Source organism: Nerophis lumbriciformis, linkage group LG15 (assembly GCF_033978685.3).
Source record: "Nerophis lumbriciformis linkage group LG15, RoL_Nlum_v2.1, whole genome shotgun sequence".
NCBI classification, from domain to species: Eukaryota; Metazoa; Chordata; class Actinopteri; order Syngnathiformes; family Syngnathidae; genus Nerophis; species Nerophis lumbriciformis.
Genome location: NC_084562.2, coordinates 36868929 through 36889504, shown reverse-complemented (window position 1 = coordinate 36889504; position 20576 = coordinate 36868929). Strand labels below are relative to the sequence as shown.

At 43.1% G+C, this 20576-nt stretch overlaps 1 protein-coding gene across 1 annotated transcript in view; it reads left to right on the top strand.

Annotated features, from left to right (window-relative positions):
• LOC133616089 (multiple epidermal growth factor-like domains protein 10) overlaps nt 1-20576 on the top strand; it is a 572792-nt gene that overhangs the window by 397483 nt on the left and 154733 nt on the right. Inside the window, exons 7-9 of the mRNA XM_061975174.2 lie at nt 3295-3541; nt 6796-6916; nt 7021-7157. Coding sequence (XP_061831158.1) covers nt 3295-3541; nt 6796-6916; nt 7021-7157 — 505 coding nt within the window. The remainder of the gene's footprint in view (nt 1-3294; nt 3542-6795; nt 6917-7020; nt 7158-20576) is intronic.

Sequence of the window (20576 nt, the reverse complement as noted above, 5' to 3'; positions counted from 1 at the left end):
TCGAGCACTCCTCAGTGCTCGACGATAGACTATGTTTGGAACTGTTGTATGCAAGACTGCTACATTTCTCTGTTGTTTCATTATTAAAATCATCTTACCTGCTCATCCTCATCCTGGTTCTTGCATCTTGGGGTCACACAAACGGCAGCCATGCGAGTTCCTCACACAAAGTTTGTTTTTCTTCAAACAAAAATGATTAAATTTACCTTGTATAAATATAAATTAATATATATTTTTTTTGCTGCCTTAACTCATTTTGTTCTACTTCTTTTAGTAATACTTACAGTACAATGTATTTAAACCGTCATATTTGGCTTTCAAATAACACATGCATTGTAACTAGGGCTGTCTTCAATTAAGATTTTTTTCAAGTCAAATCAAATTTGTTGGATTTTGCCTACAGTCAACAATCAGTCAACGATGATCTTTTTCTTTTTTTAAAAAAGCACATCTAATAATAATGATAATGGATTAGATTTAAAGAGCGCTTTTCTAGACATTCACACACAAATAACTGAGAAACCTTCATTCATTCACTCCACATTCACACGTTGATGGGGGTAAGCTATATTTGTAGCCACAGCTGCCTTGGGGTAAACTGACGGAAGCAAGGCAGCCATTGGCACCTACAGCCCCTTTGAACCCTCCCCCAACATTCATTCACATTCATACACCAATGTGAGAGGCACTGGGAGCAAGGTGTGTGAAGTGTCTTGAACAAGGACACATCGGCCACAACATTCCTAATGGAGATTCCTTCAAATAAAAGGCATCTCAATTGCGGCTTCTACCACCTCAAAGAAAAAGGCTCAGATACACTCAGATAAATAAATAAACACGGTAGCAATTGGATGGCTTAGTGAGGTCCTCAGATTGGGTCAAATTTTGATTCTCTAAGATGCAGGACCGGGCAGGAGCTGCACTTCCGTGTTTTTATCCCTTGGGCGTACCAATAAAACAACATGTGGATTGTTATGTTCATGCTTTGACTGTCAATTGGCACTCAGCATCAAGGGTTGGAATTGGGGGTTAAATCACCAAAAGTTCTTCCTGGGCGTGGCGCTGCTGCTGCCCACTGCTCCCCTCACATCCCAGGGGGTGATCAAGGGGATGGGTCAAATGCAGAGGACACATTTCACCACACCTCGCGTGTGTGACAATCATTGGTACTTTAACTTAACTTTAACTTTACACATACAAACTGTAGCACACAAAAAAGCACATTTAATAAAAAAAAAATGTTATTATGGTCTTACCTTTATGTAATATATTGGGTTGGAGGCAATAACCAGGCGAGGTGATGAAGTACGTCTCTTTACTGTAGACTTCAGAACAGACTCAACACACTTGACGTCAGGTGCGCAACACCACGTAAATCGTTGGCCAACCAAAAAGTAACCACAGTACGCTATAGCCAACATTCACCAGGAGATGGCAACAGACAAACATAGATCACTCTATTACATTCCTCCCCTTTTAGAAATGTAGAAATTACTCAAAAGAAATAAACAACCTAACCAAAAAATGCAGCAGCTCAATAAGAAGCCAAAAAGTGCAAAAACAATAATGTCCGTGTTGGAGGAGTTGTAAATGAATGAAATATGAAATCCGTGCTGCAGTCTGCAGGTGTTCCTAATGTTGTGGCCCTGCAGTCATTCACAACTCCTCCAACACGAACATTATTGTTTTTGCACTTTTTGGCTTCTTATTAAATAACTTTTTTAAATAGATTCAATCTTGCACGTGGAAAGTTTAAGTGTGGGCTTTAGTTGATATAACACTCCCGTCAGAGGGTGCATTCTCTACCACCAGGGGGCGGGATTACTGCGAGCCTCAGCCAGTGCGTCTTCGCAGCAGTTTTATGATTGCTCAGCACAAGAAATACGTTACACACATACAGTTGTTGACAAAATACACTGTACATTATATACCTCAGCTAACTAAACTATGGAAATGTGTAATATAATTCATATAGCAATACGGTCTCACTGCACAGCAGGCCAGCAGCTAGCCGAGTCCGCAATCCATGGTGAGGCACAACTGAGTGACGTGCCTCAACTGGCTGCTGATCACCGCACCGTCCGCATGGAAACGTAGTGAGCGATTAGCCTTGATAAATCACACCAAGTGTGCTAATGATTAAATTAGCCCCTCCTCCTCTTAGTATGCTCTGTGTTCTGATGATCATATAATGAGCATATTCATGAAAACAGACACGCCAAATAATTGAACCCCTTACTTAAGAGACACAATCCTCTGTGCACAAACCTAGTATTGATTGATTGAAACTTTTATTAGTAGATTGCACAGCACAGTACATATTCCGTACAATTGACCACTAAATGGTAACACCCGAATATGTTTTTCAACTTGTTTAAGTCGGGGTCCACGTTGATCAATTCATGGTATAGTACAGTGTTTTTCAACCTTTTTTGAGCCAAGGCACATTTTTTGCGTTGAAAAAATTTGGAGGCACACCACCAGCAGAAATTATTAAAAAACGAAACTCAGTTGACAGTAAAAAGTCGTTGTCGCAAGTGTATATGAATTCAAACCATAAGTAGGTGTACTGTCACCACCTGTCACATCACGCCCTGACCTATTTGGAGTTTATTGCTTTTTTTTCTGTGTGTAGTGTTTTAGTTCTTGTCTTGCGCTCCTATTTTGGTGGCTTTTTCTCTTTTTTTGCTATTTTCCAGTAGCAGTTTCATGTCTTCCTTTGAGCGATATTTCCTGTATCTACTTTGTTTTAGCAGTCAAGAATATTTCAGTTGTTTTTATTCTTCTTTGTGGGGACATTGTTGATTGTCATGTACATTGTACATTTGCTCCACCGTAAGTCTTTGCTGTCGTCCAGCATTCTGTTTTTGTTTACGTTGTAGCCAGTTCAGTTTTAGTTTCGTTCCGCATAGCCTTCCCTAAGCTTCAATGCCTTTTCTTAGGGGCACTCACCTTTTTGTTTATTTTTGGTTTAAAACTGGTCGAAACTAAACCTCCAGGTAGCAGGTACCTCCATGTTTAACGGTTCCCATCTCGGAACATGCTCCTAAACCCACCAGCTTTATCCAACGGGGCCTTGAGTACTCAAACCGGGAGGGAGGAGGGGGATTCAATGTTCGACGGTTAGATGACTAGGTTGATAGTTGAATCAGACTTCTATTCCTCCTGATGGAATAGTCAAATTGTCAACTATTCTAAGACAGTCCTAATTGCGACATACTAATTATAGGCTTTATAGTCTAGAAACTGCGACAGTTTACATGTTGACTCACACACTGCTCTTTGTTCTTCCAGCCTGTGAAAGTGACTTCTGGGGTCCCCACTGCACTAATCGCTGTCAGTGTCGGAATGGGGCCAAGTGTAACCCAATAACAGGAGCCTGTGTCTGCACCGATGGCTACCAGGGATGGAGGTGTGAGGAGCCATGCGAGCCCAACTTCTACGGCAAGGACTGCCTGCTCGAGTGTCAATGCTTAAATGGTGCAACCTGCCACCATGAAACTGGCGAGTGCCTCTGCGCACCTGGATACACCGGGGCCTTGTGAGTAGAGTTTGTAAAGTAAGAATGACAGTATTACAGAAAAAAAGTATACTGTATTACATAACTACAGTATATTCAACCTTTTAGGGTAACAAATAATGGCAGGTTGTTAAGCATTAAAGTACCTAACAAGGCCAAAAGTGAAAGGATTATCAGTTGTAAGAAAATGTGTTCTAAAGTGTTGATGACCTGTATAAAAAATATAAGGCCTGATCTATTGAAATCCAAATACCATGCGCTAAATAGCATGTGCAAAAAGCGGTAGAAAAATGGATGGATGGAAACTATAAAATAGTGTGTACTTTTAGTGGGCGTGTAGTGTGTGATCTACTAACATTGCATGTACGATTGATAACTAGTGCAAACCGCCTATTTTAATTAGGATTTTGTGTGTACCTCTGGCCTTTCGCCGTGAGACACTCATTTACTGCACATCTATGTTATCAAGCTCCTGCCTGTGGCGTTTTGCTCTGTTTTGAAATCAGGCATGTACAGATTTTTCTGGGCATTTAAGAAACAGTCCTGCAGTCCATCTTCAGCGGAACACACTTTTTTAAAGTGTGCTTAAGATGCTTGCATGGCACTAAACTTTGAGCGTGCATTGTAATTTTTCAGAAGGAAGAAAATGCATATTGCAAGAAGGTTTTGATATATATATATGAAAAAATTTACCTATTTAAAAAAAATAGCTAGCAGACACCAAAATCGCAGCAATCTAACTAGTTTTAATACGCCCTCTAAGTCATCCAACAGCTATACAATTATAAAACGATATAGCTGAATAGACAACATGTTTAATATGTTTTACTTTTCACAGTCCATTTATGTTGAAAAGCATGCAAGGACAGAGCTGCAGCGAGATGACCTCCTTTCTCACAGCTTTTTCTGCGCAACTGCAGTTTGCACAACCTTTCGGCACATACTAAATATAGATGCAAAACAGCGGTCGCAGAACAGTTTGTTTTGATAAATATATTAGCATTTTCTCCTCCCAATATTATGAGTGGTTTGATGATCAGCGTATATCCTGCATATTCATGAAAACAGACAAGCGAAATGTATTGTGCTCCTTATTATGCTCACTTAAGAGAAGCATTCTTCTGCGCACAAGCTTCGTAGATCAGCTTTGCATGTGTTTTAATACACGCAAACTTTTAATAGATCAGGCCCAAAATCTGCTAATCAATGTTACCAGCGTATTTAACAGGGGTTATAGTCTTTTAAAATATTTCATAATAATTAGTTTTGATTGGGAAAATGTGTTGACTCATTAAATGGATGCATGCATGGTAAAGTATTTTCAGTTAAATACAGTGTTTCCCGGAAGTCTGAACACAAAGGAAATGTTATTGCATCAAGTTCTATTGAAGATGTTACTTGTTAATATTCTGATCAAATAAGGTGTTGTTGGACATTTAATTTATCTGTCAATATCACAAGACCTTACGGATACCGTGTACCGTATTTTCCGCACCATTAGCCGCACCTAAAAACCACAAATTTACTCAAAAGCTGACAGTGCGGCTTTTAACCCGGTGCGCTTTATATATGGATAAATATTAAGATTCATTTTCATAAAGTTTCGTTCTCGCAACTTCGGTAAACAGCCGCCATCTTTTTTCCCGGTAGAGCAGGAAGCGCTTCTTCTTCTACGCAAGCAACCGCCAAGGTAAGCACCCGCCCCCATAGAACAGGAAGCGCTTCTTCTTGTACTGTAAGCAACCACCCGCCCCCGGAAGAAGAAGAAGCGCGCGGTGCATGCTGGGATATGTGACGTTTCATTTCCATTTGTGTGTTTATGTAAAGACCCCAAAATGGCTCCTATTAAGTGTGTTGTCTGTCTAATTATAAATAATGCAGACGAGGCGTGTTAACTGAGTTCTCAACGTTTACTCACAGCGTGCTCATAACCACATTCTAACTCCCAGCATACAACAACGCTTCTCAGGGCTACCGCGCATGCTCGTAACTATCGTTGCATGCTGGGTAGTGTAGTTGTTATATTTGCTAGCTCATAACATCACATTAAGAGACACGCTTACGCGCTTAATTCAATACTCGCCGTCATTCCGGGTGGATTGACAAAAGACCTCCAGCCGCTAGATATTGGTGTCAACAGGGCATTCGAAGCTAGACTGCTAACTGCGTGGGAACAGTGGATGACGAAGAAGCGCGCGGTGCATGCTGGGATATGTGACGTTTCATTTCCATTTGTGTGTTTATGTAAAGACCCCAAAATGGCTCCTATTAAGTGTGTTGTCTGTCTAATTATAAATAATGCAGACGAGGCGTGTTAACTGAGTTCTCAACGTTTACTCACAGCGTGCTCATAACCACATTCTAACTGCCAGCATACAACGCTTCTCAGGGCTACCGCGCATGCTCGTAACTATCGTTGCATGCTGGGTAGTGTAGTTGTTATATTTGCTAGCTCATAACATCACATTAAGAGACACGCTTATGCGCTTATTCAATACTCGCCGTCATTCCGGGTGGATTGACAAAAGACCTCCAGCCGCTAGATATTGGTGTCAACAGGGCATTCGAAGCTAGACTGCTAACTGCGTGGGAACAATGGATGACAGAAGGCGAACACACATTCACTAAGACAGGGAGGCAGCGCCAGACGACGCCAACATCTGCCAGTGGATCGTAAATGCCTGGGCAGATATTTCGGTCACAACTGTGGTCCGAGCTTTCCGGAAGGCAGGATTCACAGAACTGCTGGATAACAGTGACACTGACTCCGATGACTTCGACGAGACGGAACCGGCCATTTTGGATCTCACATTTGCCCAACTTTTCACTTCGGACACCGAAGACGAAGGATTTACGAATGAAGAATAACTTCAGAAAGTGAGCGCTATGTTTATTTTGTGTGTTGTGACATTAACGTTCGAGCAACATTATGTTGCTATTGCTCTGCACTATTTTGAATTTTACTATGTTTGTGATTGCACATTTGCGTACATTTTGGGAGTGAACAGAGTTGTTAGAACGCTGGTTTTTAATATATTATTAAAGTTTGACTGACCTATCTGACTGTTTTTTTGACATTCCCTTTAGTGCAGCGTAGGCGCGGCTTATAGTCCGGGGCGGCTTATAGGTGGACAAAGTTTTGAAATATGCCATTCATTGAAGGTGCGGCTAATAACCCGGGGCGGCTTATAGTGCGGAAAATACGGTAGTTTTAAATATGCAGTCTGATTACTACTGGATTGTACTACTTAAATCTTATTGTTATCTTCTGCCAGCTGCGAGGAGCCTTGTCCACCAGGTAAACATGGCTCCATGTGTGAAAAACACTGTCCCTGTCAAAATGCTGGATCATGCCATCATGTGACTGGAGAGTGTTCCTGCCCTGCTGGATGGGTGGTATGACTGCACTTTGCATGCCTTAGCTCCTTGTAAAATGATTTATTAAAAAAAAAAAAGATATGCATCATATATCGTCCCATCTTGCAATTCTTCCTGCTTAGGGCCCTGTGTGCGCACAACCATGTCAGTTCGGCTCATTCGGCATCAACTGCTCCCAGGAGTGCACGTGTCGGAATGGAGGGCTGTGTGACCACATCAGCGGTCAATGCCAATGCACGGCTGGCTACATTGGAGAGAGGTACAGGACATTTACAGATGAAATGATTTTGTTAAATGTTAAACAATTGTTATTTAAAATAGTGATGTCAAAGTTAATGCGTACGGTGCCCGCAGCCAACAGGTGGCCTCCAATTCCATATGAGTCGCCCGAGAGTTTGTTCTAAAAATAGTTAGGGGAATTGATATACATTGCGACAGAGCATCATCAGGATTCAGCTTTCTACAAAGAAGCTGTTACTTAGGCTCACGGTCCTACTCCGGATGCTCCACTGTCTGAGTGAATGGGATCAAAGAGAGGGTGTGCAAGGTGGATGGTATCCTTGGTGATGCAGAGAGCCCTCTGGTGGGAAGGAAGCTCCCCATGATCTTCTGAGCAGCTTTCACCACCCTCTGCAGTGCCTTCCTCTATTTAGTTGTGCAGAGGCTGTGCCACAGTGTTATGCTGGTGATGAGGGTGCTCTACACCACACATCTGTAGCAACTACTAAGCATTGAGCTCTCTAGTCGAGCACACCGCAGCTTCCTGACGAAGTCGAAGCGCTGGTGTGCTTTTTTGAGCAGACAGGAAGTGTTGTGGCTGCAGGTAAGGTCCCTGGGTAGATGAACCCCAAGATACCTGAAGATGGAGACAATTTGCCCTACCGCCCTACTCCGATGTGCAGGGCGGAAGTGGGGTGTCTGATCTTCCTGCTGTTCACCGCCATCTCCTTGGTCTTTTTTACATTGATGAGAAGGTTGTTGCCAATCCACCAGATGTTCTACCTCCTCTCTGTATGCTGACTCATAGTTGTCTGTGATGCGTCGCATTACTGTTGTGTTGTCCACAAACTTCACAATGTGACAGCTGGGGTGTTTAGTAGTGCTGTCATAGGTCTGTAGCGTGAAGAGGAGTGGGCACAGCACACATCCCTGGATGGTGCCAATGCTGAGGGTGATACAAGGGGATACAGTGTTGTGAATCCTGACAGTTTTTGGTCTGTTGGTCAGGAAGTCCAGGACCCAGTTTCTCAGTAAGGGACTCAGCCCTATAGCATGTCCAGCTTTTTCACCAGTGTCTGTGGGATGATGGTGTTGAAGGCGCAGGTCAAGAGCAGGCCAGCATAGGAGTTCCTGCTCTCCAGGTGAGTAAGGGCTGTGTTGGCCACTCATAAGATTGCGTCATGAGTGGAGTGGTTCTTCTTGTAGGTATACTGGTGAGGGTCCACAGTGACATTGATGAAGGTCTTTATCTGGCCCATGATCAGCTTCTCGAAGCACTTTATGACTATCGGTAGTCATTCAGACCTGTCACTGTAGAGCTCATTGGTATAGGAACGATGGACACTGTCTTCAAGCAGGTTAGTACAGTTACTAGTAAAGGTAACGTTAGTAACACCCTTATCATATAACGCCATTATTCAGAACACTGATTATCACGTGTTTATACATTATTACCTGCTTAGGATGAGTGAGATGGTTTTTTTCTGTAGAAAAAACAGTCTACTTTGAGAGTTCCTTTTCTATTCCAATAATAAATATTGGTGAATTGACAGTGATGCGAATGCTAAATCCCAAATATGCACAGCTCTGCCGTATTTAGCAGAGGTGGGACCAAGTCATTGTTTTGCAAGTCACAAGTAAGTCTCAAGTCTTTGCCCTCAAGTCCGAGTCAAGCCCCGAGTCAAGTCCAAAGTCAAGACTGGAAAGTCTCAAGTCAAGTCCTAAGTCCTGCATTTTGAGTTTCGAGTCCTTTCAAGTCCTTTTAACCACAGACTAATATATTAACACAGATTGTGTATGCTTTTCAAACGCTGTATTTATTTATTAAAACAAGTGCATTTTAAATTGCAGGAAAGAAAATTGTGCTGACATTGCACTTTATAATAGCACTATTAACCAGTCATTTTAAACATTAACTCATTCCTTTACAGAACAAACACATTGAAAAATAAAGTGCAAATGTACTTATTTGTACAAAAGTGTTAACATTGAAAAAACATGACATATACGTGAACATAACAAAAAAGTTGTACTTTTTATATGTCAGGGCCCTATGCTGCATTGCATTTGCAAAAGACCAAATTAGCCAAGAGTCTGTCAGTCATTTGTGCACGATGGGGGCGTAGTATGATGCCACCATGGCTGAAAACTCGCTCCACTGGAGCACTGGAGGCAGGCACTGCCAAGACTCTCATGGCCACTCGGAACAGTGAAGGAAGAGTCTTCATGTTCAATGCCCAGAACAAAAGGGGGGAGAGAGTTGTTTTGGGTTGGTGCACTACTTGTAAGTGTATTTTGTGTTTTTTATGTTGATTTAATTAAAAAAAGAAAGAAAAATAAATAAATTCTTGTGCGGCCCGATACCAATCGATCCACCGACCAGTACCGGGCCGCGGCCCAGTGGTTGGGGACCACTGAGGTAAACAGCCAACAGTATGTCAGAAAGCTAGCTAAAACGGTACACATATTCATAATATAGTATACATTTTAACTGACCTTTATTTTACTATTTTTGTCTTTTTTTAGGTGGCTAAAATACGCGGTGCTGCTGACCGCCGTCTAACATTACGTGTGATATATTGACTAACGTAACCCTGCTGAAAAAAAATCACTGAACAAAAAGTATGAATAAGGTAGTGAACTGCAACAGATTCCCGTGTTTGCAATAACGTTATAACGTTAGCAGTGAGTTTACAGCCTCACTGATTTAACTACACAGCAAATAAAAGTCACGTTACTTAGCCAATAAACGTTATCTTACATTCAAAACTTACCGTTCTTTGTGCAACTTCAAATGCCGGACGAAGTTGGAAGTTGTTGCCTCTCCATCAGTAATTTTCGAACCGCATGTGTTGCATACTGCAAACCGTTTTGTGTTGACCACCTCGTAATTTTTATACCCAAACAAAATTATTTTAGGTATCATTTTTTGTTCACTGGCGTGTGGTTTGGACATGTCTTCTTCGTTGGTTGTCCTGCAATTTGATTGGATGAATGCTGTGTGATGAAAACAAAGTAGATCTAATTTGATTGGCTGTTGTACTGAGAGCACACCAGCTGACACACGCAACGCTGATAGACAAGTACACAATGAAAAATACGGAGCGCTCCCGAATAACTTTTTCATCTTTGGGTTTTGGGGAAAGTAGCAAGTCATGTCAAGTCATGTCAATTCAAAAGGCTCAAGTCCAAGTGAAGTCACAAGTCATTGATGTTAAAGTCTAAGTCGAGTTGCAAGTCTTTTTACATTTTGTCAAGTCGAGTCTAAAGTCATCAAATTCATGACTCGAGTCTGACTCGAGTCCAAGTCATGTGACTCGAGTCCACACCTCTGGTATTTAGTGAAAAAAGTGGTAACAAAAACTATGAGGCAAAAGCAAATGACAAAAAGGGCACCAAGAAAAAACAAACAAACAGATAAAATAAAGACTCGACAAGTCTTGTAAAAGATGCGGGACAGAGTAACGAGCCAAGCAGGAAGACTGTATGACTGCAGAAGACCGAAATGAGGAAGAAAACACTAAATTTAATGCATACACAAACAATACCAAATATATCAAAACTATTTTGAAAAATGACGACGGATGTGCAGAGGGACAAGCGGTAGAAAATGGATGGATGGATGGAGATTGAATGAGACTGATTCATACGCTGCCTTCATATTTAGATACACCTTTCACTATTTTTTCCCAGCATTCATCACCAAAACTGATTCATGCATATGAAGAGCCATTTGATGTTTCTTGACAGTTTTTCACCATTATCTCCAGCAGTAAAGGAAAAAGACCATCAGAAATCTCACATCTCGTTTTGTGTTTTTCTCTGTGTACATCTCATGACTCTCAATCGCCCCACAATAAAAAAACACGAGCCTCCACCAGGGGAGCAGTGTAGCATACCCAGATGTAACACCTCTTTTGCACAATCAGCCTTTTCATATAAAGCGATAAAGGAATGGAACGACTTCACAACAAATCTGAAAAGTCAAAGAGATGAATTTACAGTTTAACTGAAAAAGTGGCTTTGGAGGAACCAATGCTGCTCACACTGAGGTGAGCACTGTATTTGACCCACATGTCAACTTAATGTGTATTATATTCATGCATGAGAGCATTTTGTTCGGAGGTGTGTCTGCGGAAATATGGTTGTTTTTTGCAAATGATGACAGATGTGAGCAAAAGCATGTATTGTCTATGTGTGATGATGTAAATGGGAGGTATGGTTGTAATGTATATGTACGGTATGTGTCAATGAGAGGGCATTTTTATGACTGTTCTTAATTTGATTGCATGCTATAGTATAATTTGATTGTTATAATTTTATTGCATGCTGTAGTATAATTTGATTGTTATGATTTTATTGCATGCTATTGTATATTTTTAATTTATGTAACCAGGGAATGCAGATGTAAATGAGCTATTTAGCTATAATCTTGTGCAGATCAGTATTGCATTTCATTTTTATGCCGATGATTGCCAGATTTATTTTCCCATGGCACAAAATAACACGGTTCAACGTCTTATTGACTGCCTGCACGACATCAAAGTCTGGCTTTCAGCTAACTTCCTGAGCCTAAATGAAGATAAAACAGAAGTTATGTTGTTCGGTCCAAGTCGCTCTCCCTCCCCCAACGTTGACCTCGGCACTCTGACCCCGTATCTCAGCGACTCTGTCACAAACCTGGGGGTAAAGTTTGACTCAGATTTTAAATTCGAAAAACAAATCAGCAGCGTCGTTCAAAAAAGCTTTTATCAATTACGCCAAATAGCGAAAGTGAAACCGCTTCTATCAAGACATGATCTTGAGAAATTAATCCACGCTTTTATCTCGACTCGTCTTGATTATTGTAATGCCCTGTATGTTGGCATTAGCCAGGCCTCCCTCGCCCGCCTGCAGCTCGTGCAGAACTCTGCTGCTCGTCTGCTAACACAGACCCGCAGACGTGAGCACATCACCCCTATTTTAGCGTCCCTTCACTGGCTCCCTGTGCGTTACCGAATACATTTTAAACTCCTTTTATTTGTTTTTAAATGTCTAAACAACCTCGCGCCAACCTATCTCTCCGACCTCCTTGAGCCTTACTGCCCCACCCGATCCTTAAGATCAGCCGATCAGCTGCTGTTGACGGTCCCTGACACAAGGCTGAAGCTTAGAGGTGACAGAGCTTTCGCCGTTGCTGCTCCCAAGCTCTGGAACGACCTACCCCTGAGTGTTAGACAAGCCTCCTCTCTTCCTGTTTTTAAATCTCTCTTAAAAACATACTTTTATTCCATGGCTTTTAACACTGAGTGATATCCATCCTGCAATGGCGCCCCATAATACACCTGCTGTGATCCTGTTATTATGTTTTTATTAATTCTATTTTAATTATTTATTTTTTATCGTGTTCTGTTTGTGTTGTGTTGTGTTTGCTCGTTTTATCTTTTAACCTGCTCATTGTACAGCACTTTGGCTACCCCTGTGGTAAATTTTAAATGTGCTCTATAAATAAAGTTGATTTGATTTGATTTGATATCTGCCTTTGAGCTAAATGTCTTGCATTGCTCCTCCAAATAAAGACTTAACTAAACTCATACATCCATTTATTTTAAGTCCAGACAGGTAAATTGAAAGCTTTGGTTCCTTTCCATCCTGTCGTCGTTCTCAGCAAAGATAAGAGTAATGCTGAAGTCAACGTGATTTGAACATGATATTAAACAGACATTCTTACTAAGACAATTTAATGGAGTCATTTGTCATCTTCTGGTTGCCTTTAGGTTGCGGAGACGTTGTTGCCGTGGAGACGTTGGCTTAACTCTGTTCATAAGAAACATTTACTACCGATGCACAAACCTGATAAATTACAGGTTCTGTATTTAAAATGTAATCTTGCTCTGTAATGTTTAATCTAATGTGTTTGTACTGTGAGTACAGTGGAACCAGTCGACGCCCCTCAGACTGGCTGACAACATATGTGGTTGTCTTATCATACTTGTCTACATTTGCATTTGAAAATAAGAAACATTTCCCGGTAAAATAGGGTTACAAAAGTGGTGTTCCTTAGTATTGTAACATTAACATTTTTCAACACAAGCAAAGCAAACATGTTCAGCAACTAACCCATAAATTCCACCACGCGTGTGTTTAGTGCGCCTATATGTTTCCATTCTAGTCTGTGTCAACTTTCACCAGCTGTACTTCGTTGCTTTGCTACTGCGTCTGCAGCTACCATGCTCTGGAGCTCTATGAAGAAAATACGCTGGGCTTCTATTGTCAGATGTTGTAGCAAAGCCGTAGAAATTTAGCAGATCTAAGGGTCGAGCGCGATAGGAAGTACCGTATTTTCCGCACCATAAGGCGCCCTGGGTTAAAAGCCGCGCCTTCAATGAACGGCATATTTCAAAACTTTGTCCACCTATAAGCCGCCCGGTGTTGTAAGCCGCATCTAACTGCGCTAAAGGAATGTCAAAAAAACAGTCAGATAGGTCAGTCAAACTTTAATAATATATTAAAAACCAGCGTTCTAACAACTCTGTTCACTCCCAAAATGTACGCAAATGTGCAATCACAAACATAGTAAAATTCAAAATAGTGCAGAGCAATAGCAACATAATGTTGCTCGAACGTTAATGTCACAACACACAAAATAAACATAACGCTCACTTTCTGAAGTTATTCTTCATTCGTAAATCCTTCGTCTTCGGTGTCCGAAGTGAAAAGTTGGGCAAATGTGAGATCCAAAATGGCCGGCTTTGTCTCGTCGAAGTAATCGGAGTCAGTGTCACTGTTATCCAGCAGTTCTGTGAATCCTGCCTTCCGGAAAGCTCGGACCACAGTTGTGACCGAAATATCTGCCCAGGTATTTACGATCCACTGGCAGATGTTGGCGTCGTCTGGCGCTGCCTCCCTGTCTTAGTGAATGTGTGTTCGCCTTCTGTCATCCATTGTTCCCACGCAGTTAGCAGTCTAGCTTCGAATGCCCTGTTGACACCAATATCTAGCGGCTGGAGGTCTTTTGTCAATCCACCCGGAATGACGGCGAGTATTGAATTAAGCGCGTAAGCGTGTCTTTTAATGTGATGTTATGAGCTAGCAAATATAACAACTACACTACCCAGCATGCAACGATAGTTACGAGCATGCGCGGTAGCCCTGAGAAGCGTTGTTGTATGCTGGCAGTTAGAATGTGGTTATGAGCACGCTGTGAGTAAACGTTGAGAACTCAGTTAACACGCCTCGTCTGCATTATTTATAATTAGACAGACAACACACTTAATAGGAGCCATTTTGGGGTCTTTACATAAACACACAAATGGAAATGAAACGTCACATATCCCAGCATGCACCGCGTGCTTCTTCTTCCGGGGCGGGTGGTTGCTTACAGTAGAAGAAGCGCTTCCTGTTCTATGGGGGCGGGTGCTTACCTTGGCGGTTGCTTGCGTAGAAGAAGAAGCGCTTCCTGCTCTACCGGGAAAAAAGATGGCGGCTGTTTACCGAAGTTGCGAGAACGAAACTTTATGAAAATGAATCTTAATATTTATCCATATATAAAGCGCACCGGGTTAAAAGCCGCACTGTCAGCTTTTGAGTAAATTTGTGGTTTTTAGGTGCGGCTAATAGTGCGGAAAATACGGTATTGATTTTCAGGATAAAATTTGTTTAATAATAAGTTGCTGGTGTTAAAAGCATAACAATCTGGAAAAAAAGACAAATCTAAGCAGATCCACCCCTTTTCTATTTTCCTCCTGTTGGATCTGCTTCATTGCCTCGCACAAATGTGTGCAATTTCACTATATAAAACTTGTCGGTCTTTCAGGAGTGCTGTCTGGCAGAGCGGAAATTTGAAATGCTCTACATTCAGCCAGTGAGTGTTTAGTGGAGCACAGAGCTCGCAGCACAGACGTGCACCCCGTGGATTTCCATGGTTAGAGCCTGATCTACTTCACGTTATACTGGGGAACTGGGTTTTGGACTTCCTAACAAACTGACCACCAGTGTTGGGTTAGTTACTGAAAACCAGTAACTAGTTACAGTTACTAGTTACTTTATTTCAAAAGTAACTCAGTTACTAACTCAGTTACTTACACCAAAAAGTAATGCGTTACTGTGAAAAGTAACTATTTAGTTACTTCTTTTTTTCTTCTTTTTTTTTTAAGGCTCCCCTTAATGCCCTTTTAGCCTTCATTTCAGTACTGTTATTGCACTGGAGAATAATATAATCTGTTGATCAACTTGACATGTATTTGCATCACTGAACTCTGCTAAGCAATGTGGTCTACATACAACTTACAAAGACAAAGATATGTTTCAAAGGGCCAATTTATTTCAGGCCAGATCAAATTGACAAAACTATTTTAAATAGCTGCAACATAACATACATAAGTAACAAACAGCATAATAACAGCATAGCTGTAAACCTGGCTTCAACCAAGGAAGGCACACATGACATACACAAAGCCTAACCAGGCATTTTTTTTCTCTCAAGGAATACGGAAATAAAATCATGTATTCAGGAGATCAACACTGTACTGACGCCCAGAACACACTACACATTTCCCCAGTTTTAGTTTAGAGATAAGGAAAGATTGCCCTGGCCCACTAGGATCCCTCTTTATGTTTGTGAACTTTATAGTCCATACATTTAGAGTGATGTGATAATCAAACACTCTAGAAGTCTAGAATGAAAGAGTATATAAGAGAATTGACAGAGTGTGTACCTTCAATGATAAATGATGAGCACGGGCAGAGTTTGGAGTGTTTTCTTTAGCTCGCTTTCCATGTTTATGTACTCACTGTCCAGGTACTTGGAACATGTTTTCCGTGCCATTTGCTGTTTGACGCCGGTATCATGCTAATTAGCTGCCTGAAAGCGGGTGACTCCACTGTAGAAATAGCCTGCATGTCTTCTAGCACATACACTGCAATGGCTCTATCAATGTTGTCCTGGCTAGCAGTCCCTCCGTTAAAATCCTTAAGTGGAGCTGAAGTGGCATTGGAGTCTGTGTCTCTCTTTACTAGCTTCGTCGAAGCATGTTGCTTATGTAGCTGTTTCAGCAGATTTGAATTGCTGTTTTGGGCAGTATTTCCGGGCGCGGTCACTGCTGCTGCTCACTGCTCCTCTCACCTCCCAGAGGGTGATCAAGGGTGATGGGTCAAATGCAGAGAATAATTTCGCCACACCTAGTGTGTATGTGACAATCATTGGCACTTTAACTTTAACTTTAAGTACAAACATAGATGGGATCTTTGATCCAAGACACAACTTACATTTGACTAAAATTTTATTTTCTTAGTGCTCGACAAAAGAAAAGTATTGAGAATGTCTCCATGTTAAGAAACTCGACTTCTGGCTTCGCCATGGTGTGTGTGTGTGGCCCTTTAAGATATGACAGCATGTGAGGTGAGTGACGTCAGTGAGTGAGTGGGCGAGAGAGGTGAGGCAGCGGCAACAGTGAGTGCGTGCAGGTGCTCTAGCTTGGTGGATGGCTGCGTGCGAGACACCAATAAAGTCACAAAGTTGCAACAAACGGCCGGCCTCGTCATTCACCCTCGAGTCCGGAGCTGTAAAGACCCACTGCCGGGTAAAGTGAATGTTGTTAGCCCCGAAGTACATAGGCCCTGGAGGAACGTCTCCCCTGCGCTCCTCAACTACGGTCTGGGAGTCCCCACCCACACAAAGCACGCCTTTTCTTTTCCTTGTGACACAGAAGGACGACACCGCAGCGCTCCAATAAAACACACTCAGATCTTCTGTTTCTAGTCGATACTACATTAGTTAGATTACTAGTTACCACCGAAAATAACGGTGTTACAGTCCCAACACTGCTGACCACAGACTGTCAGGATCCACAACACGGTCTCCTCTTCCATCACCCCCAGCACAGGCTCCCCCCAGGGATGTGTGCTGAGCCCCCTTCTCTTCACACTGCTGACCTATGACTGCACTGCTCAACACCTCAGCAGTCATATTGTGACGTTTGCAGACGACACAACAGTAGTGTGACTCATCACAGAGAACGATGAGTCAGAGTACAAAGAAGAGTTAGAACATCTGGTGTATTTGTGCAAAAGCAACACCCTTCTCATTAATGTAAAACAACACAGCAGATGTTGGCATTCAGACACTCCCCTTCTGCCTGGCACATCGGAGAAGCAACTGTGAAAGTGGTCTATAGCTTTTGGTGCCTTGGGGTTGTTTTATCCAGGGACCTCCCATGGAGCCAACACTTTCTATCTGCTCAATCAGGCCCATGTGGGTCTCTACTTCTTCAGGAAGCTTTGGCATGCTGGTCAAGGGAGTTCCATCCTTTGAAGCTTACACATATGTGTGGTGGGTAGCACCCTCAGCACCAGCACAACAGTGATGGCACAGCAGCTGCACGGCTGAAGAGAGGAAGGCACTGCAGAAGTGAAAGCTGCTCAGATGATCGTGAAAAGCAGCCTTCTCTCCACCACAGACCTCATCAGCAAATGCAGAAAGAGGGCCCCCACCCACCTTGCACACCCTCTCTGTGATCCCCTCCTCAGGAGGCTGTGGAACATCTGGAGTAAGGACCACCATACTGAGGAACAGCTTCTTTTCGGAAACTGTTTGACTGCTAAACTCCGATGTTGCTCTCTAACAATGGATGCTGATCCCCCTTATAAAGAACAAATGCTTTTGGTTGGGGTTTCTGTCAGGACCACATACATTTGCTGAGTCAAAGCACTTAACACAAGCAGAACAAAAAACATCTAAGTGCTGTGCTAGAATTCAGCACGATTCCCCTTCCCTCTCCATTCCTTGGCTGGCCTGCGTTCACACGTTTGCTTGTTCCCTGATCTTCTACGCTGCTATATTAGTGTAATCGTTTTGATTATTTCCGGTCTTATTTTGAGTAAACTAAAATAAGCTGTGTACTTGCAAGAGGGGTGATTGCATTAATTCAATGACATGTCTTTAGTATGCGCATGAAGGTACAGTAATCTCAGGGGTGCAAATGTGCCCTGGGTTTTTTACCTTGGATTATTGGAGTATTTTTATTTATTTGTATTATGAAGTCGATCAGTTTCAGAACTTACAAGGAGTGATCACAATAAAGTCATTATTTGACTCTATGCTACCATCTTATTCTATGTTGCACGCATGCAAGTGTGTGTGCAGACCTAGGCCTATACCTCTTCCAGTTGTTGGGCGCAGATCAGTGCACTCACACGAGCCCTGCCTCCTTGTTGTTGCTCTCTTTGCTGAGCTTGGAGATGCAGGAAATGTGCATCTTTGACAAGAGTTTCCAACTTTTTGCAAAACCATTAATGCATCCATGCTGAGTTCTGACTGGTGGTTGGATGAGCATGAAGAGAGCAAGTGAAAGGAAGGCGAAGCGGGTGTCTGTGTGTGTGTGTGTGTCTGTGCGGTGACTGAGACATAAGCGATAGTTTGCCACCTGGACCTCCGAGGAAAGCTAACCATAGATACTGAACATCCCAAAATATAAAAACCTCAGAGGAAAATTCTGCATGGACAGACTACTTTGCTGGCTTACCTGCGCACTGGATGTACTGTAGGAAGGGGGTTCATACAATATGTCGCAGTTTAGAAATCGGCGATGGCCTCACTTTGCAGCGCAGTACATAATGCATGAAGGAGTTCCAGCGGTCTGACTAATTGGTTTCTGTTAGATATGCGCACTGCAATTGTGTTTGTTGTATTTCGTAAAAAGGATTAAAACGCTAACAAATGGTGTTTTTTTTTTACGTCTCCAGAGTTGTTGTTTTTTCCAGAGGGAACAAAATGTATCTTTTGATTGTAAAGGTTGCCATCTTTGTACTAGCCAAATCTTCGACTCGTGTAAGTGCACTCTTGTCGTGTGGGTTCTTGTTAAGGGTATTTGGACCTTCGTAAATACCCCTTTCTCTGTATGCAAGTATTGGCAGTACTTCAATACTACTCATACCAGTCCATGCAGTATTTTTGTTAGCGCTGCCCTTGAGTGTTACTGAGGGAGTCAGCATAATGTGGAGCCCTTCGCCCTTATATTGATGTGAATGCACTCGATAGTCAGTGGTGAGAGTAAAAAGGATGGCTCACCGTAGTCGATTAAATAGTTCAGAATCCTTGTTAAGATGAAGCACTATTGGTCATCTTTGTGAAATGTTATGCAATGTTTGATAACCATCACATTCTCTTTTTGATAAGTAACTGAGAGTAACTGATGCCTATTTGGGATGGTGTCTCGTCCATCCATCCATCCATCTTCTTCCGCTTATCCGAGGTCGGGTCGCGGGGGCAGCAGCCTAAGCAGGGAAGCCCAGACTTCCCTCTCCCCAGCCACTTCGTCCAGCTCCTCCCGGGGGATCCCGAGGCGTTCCCAGGCCAGCCGGGAGACATAGTCTTCCCAACGTGTCCTGGGTCTTCCTCGTGGTCTCCTACCGGTCGGACATGCCCTAAACACCTCCTTAGGGAGGCGCTCGGGTGGCATCCTGACCAGATGCCCGAACCACCTCATCTGGCTCCTCTCGATGTGGAGGAGCAGCGGCTTTACTTTGAGCTCCCCCCGGATGACAGAGCTTCTCACCCTATCTCTAAGGGAGAGCCCCGCCACCCGGCGGAGGAAACTCATTTTGGCCGCTTTTACCCGTGATCTTGTCCTTTCGGTCATAACCCAAAGCTCATGACCATAGGTGAGGATGGGAACGTAGATCGACCGGTAAATTGAGAGCTTTGCCTTCCGGCTCAGCTCCTTCTTCACCACAACGTTCGATACAGCGTCCGCATTACTGAAGACGCCGCACCGATCCGCCTGTCGATCTCACGATCCACTCTTCCCTCACTCGTGAACAAGACTCCGAGGTACTTGAACTCCTCCACTTGGGGCAAGATCTCCTCCCCAACCCGGAGATGGCACTCCACCCTTTTCCGGGCGAGAACCATGGACTCGGACTTGGAGGTGCTGATTCTCATCCCAGTCGCTTCACACTCAGCTGCGAACCGATCCAGTGAGAGCTGAAGATCCTGGCCAGATGAAGCCATCAGGACCAAATCATCTGCAAAAAGCAGAGACCTAATCCTGCAGCCACCAAACCGGATCCCCTCAACGCCTTGACTGCGCCTAGAAATTCTGTCCATAAAAGTTATGAACAGAATCGGTGACAAAGGGCAGCCTTGGCGGAGTCCAACCCTCACCGGAAACGTGTCCGACTTACTGCCGGCAATGCGAACCAAGCTCTGACACTGATCATACAGGGAGCGGACCGCCACAATCAGACAGTCCGAAACCCCATACTCTCTGAGCACTCCCCACAGGGCTTCCCGAGGGACACGGTCGAATGCCTTCTCCAAGTCCACAAAGCACATGTAGACTGGTTGGGCAAACTCCCATGCACCCTCAAGGACCCTGCCGAGAGTATAGAGCTGGTCCACAGTTCCACGACCAGGACGAAAACCACACTGTTCCTCCTGAATCCGAGGTTCGACTATCCGGCGTAGCCTCCTCTCCAGTAC